Genomic DNA, 18,313 nt, shown 5'->3' on the forward strand with positions numbered 1-18,313 from the left:
CGGTGTAACATTTGAGAATTATAAACCCTCAGCCTTCTGTAGCAGCTGTGATTCGAATCGAAACTCTCCGAGTGAAGTAAGTAACAAAGTGCTCCAAGGAAGAAATCTCATTTCCCAAAAGCAGATTTTGAGAAACTCAGAACTGGAGCATCTGACACAGGTGTCCTCAAGGGACATCGTACAGTGTCCAACAAGTCGTTAGAAACCATTGGCAGGTCCAGGGCCTTTCAGCAAGTTGTACAGAGATTCTAACAGGTCATGTGCACTCAGTGCTCCAGGAGCACAGGCAGCCTGTCGGGGAGATGAGACTAGGCAGTCTGAACGATGCCTGCGCAAACAGTAGGAGCCCTGCACCTTTGCCTCGGCCACCGGAGGGAGGGTTTGTTAGTGGTACACGGGCTCACGCACTCCCTTCAGCATCAGTTAGCAAAATCACTTCCTGACTTCTGTGTTCTTCTTTTGACCCTGCCAAGTAAGAAATCACCTTTCAAGCATGAAAATCACTTCCGTTTAGGGAAAACCTACTATATGTCAAATACTACCATGACATTCCCCGACAGCTGAAGAATCTCAGCCCTGGAAATGGTAAGGGACTGGCTCAGTGCTATACAGCTAAGCCAGGGGTTCCCAGGGCAGCCAGCCCCGCCCGAAGCCCCAGCATCTCAGGCTGCCTCAGGACCGCCGTCCCTGGGGTGCTTCTGGGTGGTACTACCTGGGTCACGCACACATGACCAAGGGTCTAAAACTTGCACACAGACTAACAGTGAGAAATGCCTCTCACCCTGAGGTGTCCCAGTCCTGCTCGCAGCTATAGACGTAGACCAGGAGACCCTCAGGAGGCCCAGAGCCGGGGCCAAATGCTTTTGCCGAAGCTGTGTGAAGATTCCTCACCCACCTATGGGTTAACAAACTAAACTCTGCTCCTGGAGGGATGCCCTGCACACAGACGGTGTTCGATAAATGCAGCCTTCAGTAAATGCAGCCAGTGTCATTTTCCTATACCTTGGCCTGCAACTACCATGGGCGTCTTAGAATTCTCTCGAAATCTGGCCTGGGGTGCAGATTTCATCATACTCCTGCTGGGATAATAACCAAAGCTTTGATTTACCAAATCTTCTTGCTGGGCACACTGCTTTATAGCATGAATACATCGTCTATTTTAGTCCTTCCAGCAATCCTGACAAATATTATTATAATTCCAATATAAATGAGGAAGTAGAAGAAAGTATAGAAAGGTTCCATCACTGGTCTAATACTTGACTCAGAAGTGAACAATGGATAGGATAGTTGAACATGTGTCTTTTTGTCTTTGCAGTCAGTGCTATTAATAACTCTATTATCCTGCCTGCCGAGGAATTCTCTGGAAGTTCTCTAGGCCCTGACCCCTCTGTTGGTCCTGGTGACCTCCAGAGCTTCCCTTGGCCACAGGGTCAGAGACCTTGTGAAACAGCAGCACAGCCTCAAAGGAAGCCACGGGTCCATAGTGACCAAGGACATCCATGGCATTCACTGGCCCAACCAGTGCTGGACCCTTAAGTAGGGAAATACTCTGGTGTGTGATATCTCTGCTGCAGATTCAGAGATTTGACAAATTGGCGTTTGTTAAGCTAATGCTTACCCAAGAAGTCTTCAAACCATAAAAATCGGTATTTCCTACATCCTGGAAATAATACAACTCTAAAATTCTACCTGTTGCTTAAAATGCTATTCCTTAAGTAAAAGCAGGAGGAGGAGAAGAAATGTCTACCAATTTTGATAGCTTTTATAATATTTTATAAAGTTTATGATAAGCTTTCCTCAGAGCCTAAACAGGGAGAATATTAATTGCATGGTCCCCCAGGCTTATCTAGATTGCGGCCCTTTGCCCCACTCCCCTTATCTTATCAGAGAATGGCTTGTGACTTTGCTGTATCCTATTTTAGAACAAAGCATTTAGATTATATGTCTTTTCTCTATCTATGATCTGGTTTAGTTTTCAGTTTGTTTGTTTGTTTGTTTTTTTCTTGGAAAAATAGCATTCAATGTTCATCTTCAAAATAGAAAATCAGTCTCTTAAAAATGAACAAATCGTTCACAGGTGAGGGATGTAAACAGACTTTGAAATTCTGGAGAAAATAGGTGCATCGTGCACAGCCAAGTAAATATGAATAGGTTAATTTCAGCTCATCTTTTTTCTTATTAGATTGAAAATCCAGCCATGCTGACTGCCCCATTACTGTCCCACTGTTCATTTTCTGAACACCAATGAATGGCCTTGGGAAAACTTGACCCCTCAAGGAGTAATCCAACTTCTCCAGAGGAAAATAACTACTTGACCAGAATATTCTTTAATAACAAAATAAGGAGCCCAACCTCACCATATAAAACTGTTTAGAGCAAAACTAAATAACTTCTGAATACAACGGATTATAATTTCTACAGCCTGTGAACACTGCTGATCAAATTACTAAAGGCTGCTGTTTTTGTGGTTGAGGTTTCCTTCTTCAGTTTTACTTTTAATTTAGTTTTGTTTTGCAAGAACGAAAGAGGAAGGGCCGCCTAACCAGGCCGCGGGACGATTCCAGCAAGCCTCGATTTTCCTGGGGTTCACAGCCACGAACTTCAGCCAGCAAGTGCAGAAGCGCTTGTTCCTGCCCCAGCTGCAACCTGGGTTTTTCCTTGTCTTGCAGTTTGTAGCTTAGAAGAACGGTGTGCAAGGGACTCCAGCTCTTCCCAGACCCAGGCCAGTGTGGCTCTCTCTCAGGGTTCTGCCATAGTGAAAGATGTGTATGTGAGTGTGGTGTGTGTGTGTGTCAGAGAACGAAAGAGAAGGGGAGAGAGGCTGATCGATTCTTCGGCCCCAACTTAAGCATCCCTTAGTCGGCCGCTTCTGTCCCCAGGCTGGTGTCTTCTGGTGCAGTAGCTCCGAGATGAAGTCACCCTGGAAAATCCTTATGGCCACTCCTCTATTCTTTCTCCTGACCCTTCACACCTTGGCCTCTCCAGCCTATGACCACCAGCGCGGCACCAGACGCTCCAATGGCCAAGTCTGTATAGGTACGTAAATATTCTGTGTATTTTTAATGTGGATATCATGGGGTCAAATCCTTGGCTTGCATAGTAAATCACCTATTTAATGACATCCATAGCTATAAGATTCCAAGTAAGACACCAATAACCTTACCAGCGTAGAAAAGTTTTGCTTCTTAGAATAAGTGTTCACACTACATGCACATATGTGGGTATAGAAGCATGTTATATAGTTGCTAGTTTGAATTAAAAGTCTTCCACCTCATTGGTGATTGGAATTTTTTCCCCCTGGATGGGCAAGTATAAAAGCCTGAAATTCTTACCGCCTTTCGGGACAATAGGCAGCATTACACGGTAGAAGGAAGATGGACTTTGACCTTTGAATTGCTGCCACCTCCTCCCCCTCTGCTCTGTCCCTTACAGTCTGAAACTTTGAGCAACTTACTTAACACTTCCATGCCTCTGTGTTCTTATGGATGAAACGAGGCTTATAATACCCACTTCATGGGGATGTTGTGAGAACTGAGATCATGCGTGTAAATTTCTGGTATTTGCACACAGTAAGGATTCAACAATCTTAGTTTTCTTCCTTCTCTCAGTGAGTCCAGAGATGGCAATAAAAGGACAGTCACCTGGAAACATTGAACTTTGACTGAGATATGGCTCTTTCACTTATGTTTTGTTGAAGTATTTTACTTCAAAGTAGTTGTTGTTGTTTGGTGTTTTGGGTTTTGTTTTTCGTTTTGGGGGGGTTTGTTTTTTATGTTTGTTTTTTTGGAGAGGAGTAAAAGTAGGGTAAGATCTTTGATATTCGTGTTATACCTGGAGATTCCTGAATGGGGCCAAGGGCTTTCACTGGGTCAGTCCATGGAGCCAAGGATTCTCAGAAGTCTGAGTAGTAATTATTCAATGAGCAGATCGCAAAATAAAATCCTGGTTTAAGAAGCCAGAAAAAGAACTCGAGGGATAAGTATGGTGGCCATCTCTTACAAATGAAAAGTTTGGATACAGATTATGATACATATGAATTATTTCTGGAGACAGTACAGAAAAATATCTGAATTAGTCCTATTTCCTGAAAAACCATGATTTCCAGTCATTATACATGTTAAGGAACGCATCTCTGGTTTCAAGGTCTTCTTTTAAATTAAAACCTTAAGACCCAGATTCCCTGCGAATCTATTCTCCACAGGCCTGGAAGCAGAGGTCTATGGCCCCATTGGAGCCATGCCTGGGAGGTTATCCCCACTCACTATTTGGTTCCATCAGATAATTATTTACCACCTTCTATTTTCTCAAAACAAACACCTAAAGCTTGTCAAGTGGAAATGCACTTGAGAAAGGCTGAAGTGGAATTAGTTCTACTTCTAAGATGGTTGCATCATCTGAGATACTTGGCCCTCCACTCCTATAAAGTATACATGAGATACTCATTCCCTTCCCTGCCCCATTCCCACTGAGGCATAGAGAATTAGAAGGAGGTGTTGAGAGGGGATTCTAGGATGCGGTTGTTCTGGTTATCTATTACTGCATAACAAATTTTTAAATAACCATTTTGTCATACCATGATCTTGTGGGTCGAGTGTGCACTTCAGCACCAGCACGCCCAGCAGCTGTGGGGTTTGGAAGTGTCTCCTGGAAGGGGACCTGGGAGCGCTCTTAGTCACTGGCCAAATGTGGAAGTGTCTTAGGAAGCAGCGAAGTAAGCTTACTCGCAGCTGGTGGTAAGAGGAAGAGCCTCATGGAGGGGGTGGGAGAAGAGGAGGAATTGTCGTTTGGACTTCTGTTAATCCCGACAACTTTCAAACGAAAAGCAGGACTGTATGCCTTCCAACTCATTGGCTCCCATAGTCCAGAGTTTGCATGTAAGAGGTCAACCCACACAGGGATGGACTCTTCTTCTGGCTGTCATCTAACATCCTGGCAGAGAGAATCTGGGCTAAGTCTTTAGCTCACTGAACAAGAGGCAGGGGAGAGTGAGGAGAGCTCCCAGTGCAGATGTGGCTGCCAGGGTCACGGAGGGAGGGGGCAGCTCTCACAGAAGTGGGAACTCTTGTGACTGGAGAGATACTCCACAAGGAGCCACTGTAGAAGTTATTGAGTGATTGAGCCAACATCCCCATCATAAACAAACAACCCCAGCTCCTATGCCAAGAGGAACCTTTGCAGTGGGCAACCAACCAGCAGATCTGGAGGGCATGGCCTTGAACATATTCCAAAATCAGAACTAAGCTATGCAAAGCCCCAGTGGCCTCCTTCCCAATTTACCATAATTCCTTTGCACTGAACTGTACGTCCATTTGATCACTAAGTAAACTCTGATTCTGCTGTGCTGGAGCAGCCAGGGCCTCTTTCTGCCACTTTTCAAATGTTATGAAATCAATAATAAGCCATGTTCATTTTTACAAAACATTATTTTCTTTACATGGGTGATTTAGGGGCAAAGTAATCCTTATGTTTCTAAGTCATTGACATTTAAATTAATTCACTGAATTTTGGTGTTTTTTTTTTTTTTTTTTTTCGAGGAAGCTTTTTAAAGAGCTTAAAAAATTTTTTTTCCCCCTCATTCATGTTTGGTTAAATATACAAAATGCCTCAGAGCCCGATAAAACCTCCTCCCCCACCCCCGAACCACGTCACACACACAGTGGTCAGAGATGACTTTATAGTTTGAAAGATAAAGGGGAAGACGTGATCCTAAGCTTTCAACCAGCATGAATGGTAAAATGACAATGTCGCTGACAAAAATAGGAAAGATTTAGACAGAGCCAGCAGAGAAGGTTGAAAATTTATGATCACAATTTACATGTACAGAAATTTCATTTTCTCTATTTCTTATATCTGAACACTTGTTCATAAGCCACCACCATTGCTGCTGAGGGCAGAAAACATTTCATCTTTCCGCTCATGTGTTTAAATTTAGTCTCCTCTGGATAATTCAGGGCTCTCTTCTTTCTCCCCCCGTCTGAGGGTCGCTCAGTCCTTGGGGAGGGCTTGTGTATCACCCTGACACGGTTCTCGGCCCTCAGAACTCCCACAGTGAAGTGTCGTGGCTGGTGCAGCTCATGAGCTGGTCTCAACAGAATCCACGGTCACTCCGTGCTGACAAGCTGCTCACCTCCACCCTCGCGGGCCCTGCAGACCCTTGAGGTGTAGCCAGATGCCCACTGGTTCCCAGCTGCAGCCCTCTGCACTTTGTCCCTTCACACTTCCCCTCTCCTTAATCCCCTACTTTTATTTTTAGATTATCACAGAATTTAATCCCAACCTTGGCACAGATGGTAGGTTTCTGATCATCTCAATTTTCACTAAACTCACCTTTGCCTTTTTTTTTTTTTTTCCTGGATTGTTCTGGGGCATAACCCTGAAGAGAAGGACCACAAAGGCACTCTAGAGAGAGGTCCACAACTCTGTGAAAGGTCCCAAAGTGAGCAAAACCAAAAGAATCCAAGTGGACAGTATGGTTTTCCTTAAGGAGAAAGTGAAAATTTTCTGTTTTGGAGGGAGGGGGTGGGCAGTAAACTAGATCATAGTTTAAATGTACTATGAGAAAGAGGGAAAAAAAAGAATGTTGCAAAGCATTAAGCAGAGTAAAATCCCCATAAAATTATATATAATGTGCCTATCTCTCTATTTATATAGCTGTCTTCCCAGATAGGATGAACAGCAAAATGCCAGTAGTTGTTGTATGGTTATCTATGAGTGAGGAGGTTACAAATGATTTGTAATCTCTTTTCAGTGCATTTCTGAATTTTCCACATTTTCTAGATGAGCTTGCAAAAACAATAGTAAGACATGGTGGTTAAGAGCAAAAGAGCTTAAGCTCTGGGGTCAGACTGCCTGGATTGGAATCCTGGCTCTGCCACTCTGTACATATGTGACATTAAGGGCACAGTTTCACCCTCTGTACCTTGTGTCCTCTGTCTGTAAGATGAGATTACATGGGACCTGCATCCTTGGGTGGTGTGGAGGGCTAATGAATAAATACACATGAAGGACTTAGAACTGTACTTGGTACATACTAAGTACCCAAAGGGGTTGTGATTATGTATTCTTTTGGAAATCAGGAAAAAAAATATTGAAAATAAACTATGGAAGTCCTACATTTAAACCTATCATAAGGCAAAGAGGCCTGAGTAAACTGAATAATTACATGTGAATCTACATCTTATGTAAATACAAATTCTCAAATCTTGGATATCTGAAGGGAAGATTCACTTATGAAAAAAGATTTCATAGTGTATTAGCTTTCTATTGCTGTGTAATAAATTGCCACACATTCATCAGTTTAAAACAACATAAATTTATTATCTCACGGTTTCTGCACATGAGAAGTCTGGACATAATATAACCGGGTTCTCTGCTCAGGGTTTACAAGGCTGAAATCGAGATGTCACATGGGGCTGCATGTGATGTGAGACTCAGGTTCTCTTGCAAGTTCACTAGTGGTTGGCAGAATTCAGGTTCTTGGATTTGCAGGGCTGAGGTCCCATGTGCTTGCGAGCTGTCAGCCAGGATCAATCTCAGCTCTGAGAGGCTGCCCCTTTGCAAAGGAAGTTAATAACGCAGCTATTTCTTTCTTGTTTAAGAACAGCTGGAGCAAACTCTCTACATTTAAAGAGCTCTCCTGATTATATTGGGTCCACCCAGGATAACCTTGAGTAACTCAAAGTAAACTAACTAGAGTCCTTAATTACATATGCAAAATCTCTCTTATCATAGTACATAACACAATCACAGAAGTGATATCCAATCACATTCACAGGTTCTGCCCTCACTCAGGGGAGGGGATTAAGTAAGGCCTCTGCATCAGGAGACAGTAATCTTATCATTCTGCCTACCACTCATAGAAATGCTTTAAAAAGAAAAAGTCTTCAAACTAAACACCAGATAGTACTGCAAAAGAGAATTGATGTGACTTGGTCCCAAAGTGATTCACCAAATAGGCACGACTATATAGTAGAAATTCATAGATGAAGAGTAAGCTGTGGGTTGAAGTGTTTTTTGTTTTGTTTTGTTTTTGAGGGAGAGGGGCTTGATATTCAAGATTTTTCTCCTGGCCTTCACACTCAGAATTTGGAAAGGAAAACAAATTACTCCACTACCATACCCTTTCTCTCATAAAGTAGTTGTTTTTCAATGTTAGTATAGAGGACAAAGTCCCCATCTGAATCTTTCCCTGGACAAAGTCCACCTAAGACCAAGCATAAAACTGGAAAGACTGTCACAAGCAACCATTTCAGGACACTAAAAATCAACCAATGGCACACAATGAATTGAGGAATGTTTATTCTTGAAAAACCGCTTGAACTTTAGGAAGAACAGTAAGACTCTGACCTTTTTGCCTGAGGCTGCTCCATCTAGACTTGCCCTCAGCTTAGTGAGAACAGTAGTTTCATCACTGTGAAACTGGCTGCAAAAAACAGTAAGTCTACTGCTAATGGGGCGGACTTGATTCAACCAGGATTCAAAGATCCCTGGCTTTGTTGGCTAAAAGTGATGGACTCCATTGGGAATTAACAAGGAGAAACTGCAGCTTTGCTAACTCAGAGTTTTGGTCCTAGATTGGACAATGAAGATCAGCCAGAGATTTAACAGGGAGACCCTGGTAATGTGAACATTATAGAAGGGCTAAGATCAGGTCTCCATACATCCCTGATTGATTGGGAAACTGTACATGTGTTGGGAAGACCTGAAAGAGCCTAAGAAAAGTGAAAACTGAGGGAGACTTGAGAACTAGATGCAACCTTGAATGTATTCACCAACCCATTTGAATACATATCCTTTCTTTCATAAAATATAAGAGGAAGACTCCCCAGATCATTCTGTGTTTTACACTAATACCAAATCCAGACAAAGACATCACAGGAAAGAAAATAACAGATCAATATCCTTTGTGAGCACAGATGCAAAAATCCTTGATAAAATATTAACAAACTGAATCCCGCAACATGCAAAATGGATTATACACCATGACCAAGTGGGGTTTATCCTAGGAATACATGGTTGTTTTAACATCTGAAAGTCAATTAATAGGATATACCAAATTAGTAGAACAGAGGCTATAACTACATTATCATCCCAATAGAAATAGAAAAATTATTTGGCAAAATCCATCACCCACCCATGTTAAAACCTCTCAACAAGTTATGAAAGAAAAAGGAACTTCTTCAACTTGATAAAGGGCTTCTATGAAACCCTGCAGATAACGTCATACTTAATGATGGAGGATTGAATGCTTGCCTCCTAAAATCAGAAACATGGTAGGGATGTCCACTCTCACCACTTGTAGTTAACATTGTTTTGAAGATTCTATTCAGTTTAATAAAGAAAGAAAAATAATAAAGACATGTGAATTGGGAAGGAATAAGTAAAACTGTCTTTATTTTCAGACAACATGTTCCTGAATGTAGAGAATCCTAAGATATTTACAATAAAACTACCAGAATTAATAAGAGAGTTTAACAAGGTCCCAGGATTCAAGATTAATATAAAAAATCAATTATATTTATTTATATTAGCAACAAACATTGAAGAACTGAAATTAAGAAAACAACTCCATTCACAATATAATAAAAAATACTAAGGAATAAATTTAACAAAAGAAATGCAATTACTCTACATAGAAAACTACAAAACATTGCTGAGAGAAATTAAAGGATGCTTTATAGAAATGGAGAGATGCTTCCCAATAACGGATCAGAAGACTCAATAATGTTAAGATTGCAATACTCCCCACATTGATCTATAGACTAAACACTGTTCCATTCAAAATTGTAACATCCTTTTTTTAGTAGAAATTGGCAAGCTGATCCTAAAATTTATATGGAAATGAAAAGAAGCCAGAATAGACAAAACTTTTGAAGAACACGGTTGGAGAATTGACACTATCTGATTCCTTACTTCAAATTACACACAATTATTAACTCAAAATAGATCATAGACCTCAAGGTAAAAGCTAAAACTAAAAACTTCTAGAAAAAGTGCAAGAGAAAAATCTGTGTGACTTTGGATTGGACAAAGACTCTTAGATATGACATCAAAAGAACTATACAAAAAGAAAAAAATTGATAACATGTACTTTATTAAATTTAAAGACTGTTCCGCACAAAACATCATTAGAAAGTGAAAAGGATATTGGGAAACAATATTCACAAATCATATAGACTTCAGTATAGCAATGATTTTTTTTTTTTTCAAATTTATTTATTTATTTTTGGCTGTGTTGGGTCTTCGTTTCTGTGCGAGGGCTTTCTCTAGTTGCGGCAAGTGGGGGCCACTCTTCATCGCGGTGCGCGGGCCTCTCACTATCGCGGCCTCTCTTGTTGCGGAGCACAGGCTCCAGATGCGCAGGCTCAGTAGGTGTGGCTCACGGGCCCAGTTGCTCCGCGGCATGTGGGATCTTCCCAGACCAGGGCTCGAACCCGTGTCCCCTGCATTGGCAGGCAGATTCTCAACCACTGCGCTGCCAGGGAAGCCCAGCAATGATTATTTTAATTAACATGACTGATAATTTTCACTTTCAAAATTCAAAATTTTAATGTATGCAGTGTATGCAGTGTGACACTCAGCAGTGTATAAACTTCAAGATTCAATAGATCTGGATTGGAATTACCAGCTAGCCAGTGAGCAGCTGAATCCCTGCTTATCTGAAAGGCCTTAGATATATTGCTTAAGCTCTCTGAGCCTCATATTTTTCATCTGTAAAATGGGAAGTAACAATCTCATGAGGGTGCTGTGAGGATTAAATGAGATATAGTTTGTGAAAACACCTAGCAGAGAGCTGCAAGAACAAAGGTCCAAAGGTCTTTTCATGTTTTCCTAAAATTTATTGAGGTAGAAGTAAACATTAAAAAGCTTACTCAATGAGAAATTGTTTGATAAAATACAATTTATTGGGGTTTTTTTCTAGTTATAAAAGAATATATAATTTTTATAGAGATCTTTAAAAATACAGAATATTTTTAAAGAATAAAATCAACTGTAATCCCAAAACTCAGATGATCACTACTGATATTTGTGTATATTTCCTTTCAAAACCATCTAGGTTTATATTTATAGAGTTTGGATCTTGTTTTTATTGTTTTGTTTAACTTCTAAGTTTGAATTGTTAAGTAGACAATCTAAAATTAAACATCTTTTTCTTTCAACAAAATATTTGTAAGAAATTTGGCAGTAGTAAGCCTTTGCTGGCAGGTAGGAACTTTTCAAGTTAGCAGGTAAGTTTGTGGATAAAAATGATTGGGCATAGTCTAAGATTATTTTTCTATCTATGCACCTATCTATCCATTTATTCATCATCTGTCTACCCTTCTTTCTATTCATCCATCTATTCATTCATCCGTCCACCCACTCACCCAATCATCCATCTTTTTCTTTTCATCCATCCTCTATCTATCTTAGAATTCAAATATAGAAGTAAATGGAAAAATAAAGTCATACTTTTCCTGAAAGAAAATCTGATTGGTTAATTTCTTTGATAATAAGATCTGACTTTGCTATTTAGGTTTATACAGAGGACATTTTTCATAGTTTGAATGAACTAAATCTGCAGCTCCAACATTTGACAAAAATATCTATGAAGTATGCAGTAAGATAAAGAATTTTACTTAAAATAGTGTATAGGTAAAAGTGTGTTGAAAAGAACAATATTTCAACTTGCCAGTTCTTTCTAAGTATATTAGGTTTAAACAAGGCCTCACTCAATGAAATTGTAGTAGGTAAAATTAAAAGATAAGTCTTTTTTTTTTTTTTAATATTTATTTATTTATTTATTTATGGCTGTGTTGGGTCTTTGTTTCTGTGCGAGGGCTTTCTCTAGTTGTGGCAAGTGGGGGCCACTCTTCATCGCGGTGCGCGGGCCTCTCACCACCGCGGCCTCTCTTGTGGCGGAGCACAGGCTCCAGACGCGCAGGCTCAGTAATTGTGGCTCACGGGCCTAGTTGCTACGCGGCATGTGGGATCTTCCCAGACCAGGGCTCGAACCCATGTGCCCTGCATTGGCAGGCAGATTCTCAACCACTGCGCCACCAGGGAAGCCCAAGATAACTCTTAGTAAAACTTTTTTTTAAAAAATATTTCTCAGAAATTGAGAAAGTGAAAGACTCCATTGATTGGGTAACAAACGTTTTTGCAAGGCAGGTGGTTTCTAGTTCTTTGCTTTCAACACAATTGAAGGGAGACTTAAATAATTTTCAATGATAGATCACTCTCAGATTTTTGACATTTAACTTAGAAGGAGTTAAAGAATTGAGTGACATCGCCATATCAAAAGTCCTTCCATTCTCATTTACTTATTTAAGTAAGCATGTTTCCTCAGAACTTACCTCTTTAAAAATGAAAAATAAAAACATTGGGGTTAGCAGATGTAAGCTTTTATGTATAGAATGGATAAACAACAAGGTCCTACCATATAGCACAAAAATTATGTTCGATATCCTATGATAAACAATAATAGAAAAGTATATATTAAAAAAAGAATATATATGTATAACTGAATCACTTTGCTGTACAGCAGTAATTAACACAACACTGTAAGTCAACTAAACTTCAATTAAATAAAAGGAAAAGAAAAAAAGAAAAAGAAAAACAGACATGATACTTGACATGAACCTTGTTTATTTACATGAATAAGTAATATTTTTTTACAGATATAGGTACTAATTTAAAGAGCCCAACCATCTCATTAAGAGATTTAATTCCAAGAAAATTTTGCCTTTATTATTTAGAAACTGTTTATCAAATTGACAATACATATTGCTTAGATAAGTTAATTTTACTAATAAAGAAAAATCTTTCCAGAAGAATTTTAAAGTACTTCTAGGGTTTTTATTCATAAGAAATTAAAGTTTTTATTTAAATTTTATACATATTTTTAGTGTTAAGAAATATAATAGTGTGAAAAAATACTTCCAACCATAAAAACACATTACATTGGGATAAAACTCTAGTGGAAGAAAAATTCAATGAAGTAGATTTTTATTGAAATATGAATTCAAGGAGAGGAATTATCAATGTAAATTTTTCACTGTGAAAGAAGAATTTGATCATATTTTTTTTAAGTAGATGAGAGTTGGTATAAGTCACTATAATATTTAGATTCCTTTAGAAACATATAGAAGACTAATGTAATATTTCTATTGTAATATTTACAATCTTCCTGGAATTTTGCAACTAATGAAATGGATATCCATTAATATTTTAACATCCATTAAAATGTAGAAGCGTACATAGTTTTTCAAAGTTCTTTTGGGCGTTCAGAGCAAAATGTTTGAAAACCATTGGTTTGCACTCTAGAGCATGAAGCCGGTGCTCTGTAATCTGACCTTCAAGGCTTTTCATGTTCTAACACCTTCCTAACTCTCATTCTTCCTTTCCCATGCAGCCTGGGCTCTAGTCCTGGCCAACTCTTCTCCTTCTCACATCCAAGTCTTTAGAAATGCTACTACTCTCTTCCTGAAGGCCTTTCCTGCCTTTTTTCTTTCGAACAGGTTCCTCCCATCAAGAGAAAAACAAATACCGTATGCTAACACATATATATGGAATCTAAAAAAAATTTTAAAAAAAGAAAATGGTCAGAAGAACCTAGGGGCAAGATGGGAATAAAGATGCAGACCTACTAGAGAATGGACTTGAGGATACGGGGATGGGGAAGGGTAAGCTGGGACAAAGAGAGAGTGGCATGGACATATATACACTACCAAACGTAAAATAGATAGCTAGTGGGAAGCAGCTGCATAGCACAGGGAGATCAGCTTGGTGCTTTGTGACCACCTAGAGGGATGGGATAGGGATGGTGGGAGGGAGATGCAAGAGGGAAGAGATATGGGGACATATGTATATGTATAACTGATTCACTTTGTTATAAAGCAGAAACTGACACACCTTTGTAAAGCAATTATACTCTAATAAAGATGTTAAAAAAAAAAAAAAAAAGAGTCAACTCTTCCAGGAAACTGTCACTGCTTACCCAAGGCAGTGACAGTTTCCTAGTTTCTTCCTCCTCTGTGCTCCCAAAGCACTAACAGGTCCCTCCACCAAGCACTTACAGGTTACAATGACTAGACTGTTTTTCTAATCCTCAGTGTTCCCACTGCTCTGTGGCTTCTCTTATTCTCCTTTGTATCCTCAGTCTTCTGAGCACATAGTGGGTGCTAGTAAGGATGTGTTGAGTAACAGGATGGAATGGCTCCCTGTGTCTTCACTCTCATTTTTTTATTTTTAATTTTTTATATATTTCTAAATTAGCCAAGCCCACCTTTCTGTGTTTCTCAGCACAGTCTGCTAATTTTCTCTTGTTGCTTTTGCTTGGGCTCTGCTCTCCCATGGATGCCCTTAGCCTTGTTCTCACCAGTAATTGTCCAATATAGTGCCTCTCTCACTGCCGGTGTGCTTGGGAGAGCTGGCAGTTTGGAACTCACTGAGCATTTTCTCATAAAAGCAATGTTCCAGGTGATGGTTGGGTTGGGACACAGAGCCTAATCTGCCCAAATATATTGAAAATAAGAGATGTCTGCAATAAAACAAAATTCAACCGTAGAAAACTAAAAAGGTTGTTGGTAATACAACATGTTTTTCAAAAATAAGTTTCTGAGCTTCTATTTTAAAGGGTCATGGAGAATACGTCTTTGCCCTGTGGTGGTCTCGGTAGGTGGGATAGAAACTAACATTTGTTAGACATCTGCTCCTTGCCAGGCACCATGTGCATTTTATGTGTTGTATCATTTAATCGTCACAACACTTTGCCAGGTGTTTCAGATAGCCTTTGTTGAATTACAAGCCACTCCACACTTACACAACAATCATTTATTAGCTCACAATCGTGTGCGTTGGCATATTTTGACTGGGCAGTGTTGGGTGGCCCTTTAGCTGATCTCAGCTAGGCTCACTTCTGCTGCTGCACTCAAGTTGGTAGATGGTGGAATGAGAGGGGCTGGATATCTGGAATGGCCTCGTTCACGAATCTGGTAGTTGGCATACTGTTACTGGGGTTTCCCTTCATGTAGCCTCTCCAGCAGGCTAGCTCAAGCTCATGGCTGTGAAGGTCTAAAAGGGCAAAAGGGGAGATGCAAGGCCTCTTGAGGTCTAGGTTTGGATCTGACATGCTCTCATTTCTATGTTCTACTGATCAAAGCAAGGTCACAAGGCCAGATTCAAAGCCTGGAAAATAGATATCACCTCTTCATGGGAGGAAGTATAAAAAGTCTGTGGCTATTTTTAATGTACTACACAAGAGGGCTTTATTACTCTATTCTGTGGGTACCAAAATCTGGGTTCAGAGAGTTTAACCATCCTGCCAAATACAGCAACTCATAAGTAATAGAAGCAAGATTTGAACCCAGGTCTGTCTGAACCACAAATTCTTCAGTCTCTGCTGTACCGTAACTTCTCCCTTCTCTTTCCTCCCTTCCACTCTCTTTTCTTCTCCTACCCACTCTCCCTATCCATGTCCAGACTGAGAGGAGGATGCAGAAGAAAAAGTGAAGTTGCAGTGTTCATACCTGGGCTGTGTGCTACCATCTCTGGCTTGATAACTAATATTTTAGGAAAACAAAGCTGGCTGTAGGACCATTTTGGGTGATTGTTTTCCTACCTTTCTTTCTTATTTCCTTTTCTCTTCACCAACATGAGAAAGGTCTGGGATAAAAGTTGTTGATTGGAATTACAATATATAAAACTATATCCTCTGCTTCCACCCGATTAGCGAAATCTGAGAACAGAATTTAGGTGTTTGTGGAGGGGCATTGGGTGGGGAGAGAGGGGTCAGATGGGGAATGAACTTGATAATGTCATACTGGTCCAACAGGGGTGCAGGGGCCCAAATCCAGGTGTGGTGTGACTCTAAAACCTGTGCTCTACGCTTCTCTAGGGCCCAAACCAGAAACAAGAGTCATCCTTGATTCTCACATTTCTCATCAATTTATTAATAAATCCAATCGGGTCAGCCTCCATAACAGATTCCAGATTTGTCCATTTTCCTCTATCCCCCCTGCCACTCATTACTCTATCCAATCAGCGATCACCTCTCTCCAGGACCAAAATAGCCTCCTTCTTCATCTCTCCGCCCCCAAGATCCTTCCTCCTCATAACAGCCAACATTATATTTTAAAGACACAGATCTCACAGCAGCAGCCCTCTCCACAAAGCCCATTCACAGTTTCCCATTCCTCTCAGGTTGAATCCCTACTTCCTTTGCCATCTACAAAACCCACAGACCTGACCTCCACCTATGCCTGCACCTCATCCCCTAATGTCAGGTTTTCCCAGTCTCATTGCCATAAGGTAGGCACCAGCTCCTCCTACCTACAAAGCCTGCCCGGCTCCTCACCCTGCTTGCTCCTTTCCATTATATGAGCCATTTTCGTGTGTGTTCTTCAGAGAAGCCTTCTCTCTCTATCAGCTCTAGTTAGTGTTTATACCACCTCGTCCTCGTTGCCCTCTGTTACTTCACCTTGTTCCTTTTCTTCATAGTACCTAAAATTATTTATAATTGCATGCGTGCTTACATGTTTATAATCACTTTTCCCTAATAGAGTATGATCTCTGAGAGGGCAGGAATCATATCTGTTTGTTCTCGGCGTGTACTCACAGCTCAGCATGGTGCTGGGACTCAATACATACTGTGTTCCAGTCCCAGCTCCCCTGCTCACTAGCTACGTAATTGGCAAGGCATCTAACCTCTCTGAGCCTCCGATTGCTGGTCTATACAATAATAAGAACAGTAATTCCTACATCTGTGAGTTGTTCAGAAGTTTGAATGAGATGATAATGTATGCAAAACCCTTTGAAATCTGCAGAGAACATTCTAGCCATGTGATGAATTATTTATGCCCTGACTCAGGGTCAAAAATGGAGTGTAGTCATGCCGACCCTGGTTCTGACAACTGCTAGGTACTTTCAAGGCTTCTCAATGAAGTGTAGGCTTCAGACAAATGAGAAATCTACTAGACTGCTCTCTGCAGTTGGCTGAATTTCCAGCTAGCACAGATATGATTATAATTAGAGTTTCAAGAGTTCTATTTCATTTCAAAAGGATTCCGTGGTACAGTCTGCAGTCTACCTGAGATGTGTGTCTAGAAGCAGATTCCTGTGGCAGGTGTTCTTATTCTGGCCTATTTGCTTCTTTTCCTACAATATCAGAGGTGTCTGTTTCTATTATACTCATTATTTTCAGTTGCCAGGTGAGAAGAGATTTTCCATATGGGAGATTTCAGATGGTGACCACTGAGCAAAATACGTAGTTCTCACCCACTCTCATCGCTTCCTGATTGAACAGTTGCTTGGACAAACTTGCTTTAGCAGACCCAAGCCTTTTATTAGCAGCCAGAGAATAGTCTATAATGGGAGGAATTACTCTGCCCATGCATTTCTCCAAGGAAAAACATTTTTTTAGCCTGTCAAGACAGTAAAAGCTCCTATTAGAAACTATAGCAAGGTCAATTTCTCCATTCTTGCTGCTAAAGGATTCAGCACGCACCTCACTGCAGACCCTAAATTAACAATCCAATGGGAGTTGAGCTCGCTGGAAATGGGCAGGGATGTCCAAGTGAGCAGGACTCAAATCAAAGCTGAGCCCAACATGGGCGTTTACATATTTCAAGCCCCATTACCTGCTTTTCTGCCGGGTCCTTTTGATCATAATAACTCTTCACTAGGCAGAGTGGCGATAGTGGCAAGATCCACCCAATCTTCAGAGACAGGCTGACTTTTTTTTGTTCCTTTTTATTTATCTAATGATTTCCAGTTTTAGCCAGCAGTGCTAAGGAGCCACAAAAGTCATGAGTCCTTGTTGGGATTGCTCTGAGTGAAAGAAAAGCCCATATCTGTAAGTACAAAGAAGCAGGTTGGTCTCAAGCAGCACAATTCTCTTTGCATTCATCCTTCCACTCCAAGGATGAAAATAAATACATACCTGTGTTTCAAGTCCATTCTGGTGCCAAATGCTGCAGATCATTGATAAGACTCCATATGAAGTGATTGCTATTCAAGATCTCAACCCAATCTCCACCGCGTTCTTCTTTGATCCTGAGCTGCACATCATGACCATTTGCTATAGAATCTGCTGGTTGACTTAAGAGAGGGCGCTGGTTGTTTCACACCAGGATGAAAAGTGGAGGCTTTTCCTGTAATGAGATGGAACAAAGAGTAAACAATGTCATCAGTGAGATGACTGAGCCAGAACACAAATTCAGTTGCATCCATTAACCGTTGCCTATGGAGGTCCCCAGCAAGTGACAAATGAAGTGTCCCTCGGTGGGTTCTCCAGTCAGTTGGCTTCGAGTCAGCCAACATCTCTTATCTCCTT

General features: G+C 40.5%; 1 protein-coding gene across 4 annotated transcripts in view; it reads left to right on the forward strand.

Annotated features, from left to right (window-relative positions):
- The window catches only part of AOAH (acyloxyacyl hydrolase), a 184,215-nt gene that overhangs the window by 223 nt on the left and 165,679 nt on the right, over window positions 1-18,313 (forward strand). For 3 of the 4 annotated variants that reach the window (XM_007195074.3, XM_007195078.3, XM_007195079.3), the window contains exon 2: window positions 2,880-3,036. In XM_007195074.3, coding sequence (XP_007195136.2) covers window positions 2,910-3,036 — 127 coding nt within the window. In that variant the 5' untranslated portion in view covers window positions 2,880-2,909. Of the gene's footprint in view, window positions 1-2,182; window positions 3,037-18,313 lie in introns of all 4 variants that reach the window. The other variant, XM_007195075.3, reaches the window with a different exon arrangement.

This window comes from Balaenoptera acutorostrata, chromosome 7 (assembly GCF_949987535.1).
Source record: "Balaenoptera acutorostrata chromosome 7, mBalAcu1.1, whole genome shotgun sequence".
In the NCBI taxonomy this organism is placed as follows: Eukaryota; Metazoa; Chordata; class Mammalia; order Artiodactyla; family Balaenopteridae; genus Balaenoptera; species Balaenoptera acutorostrata.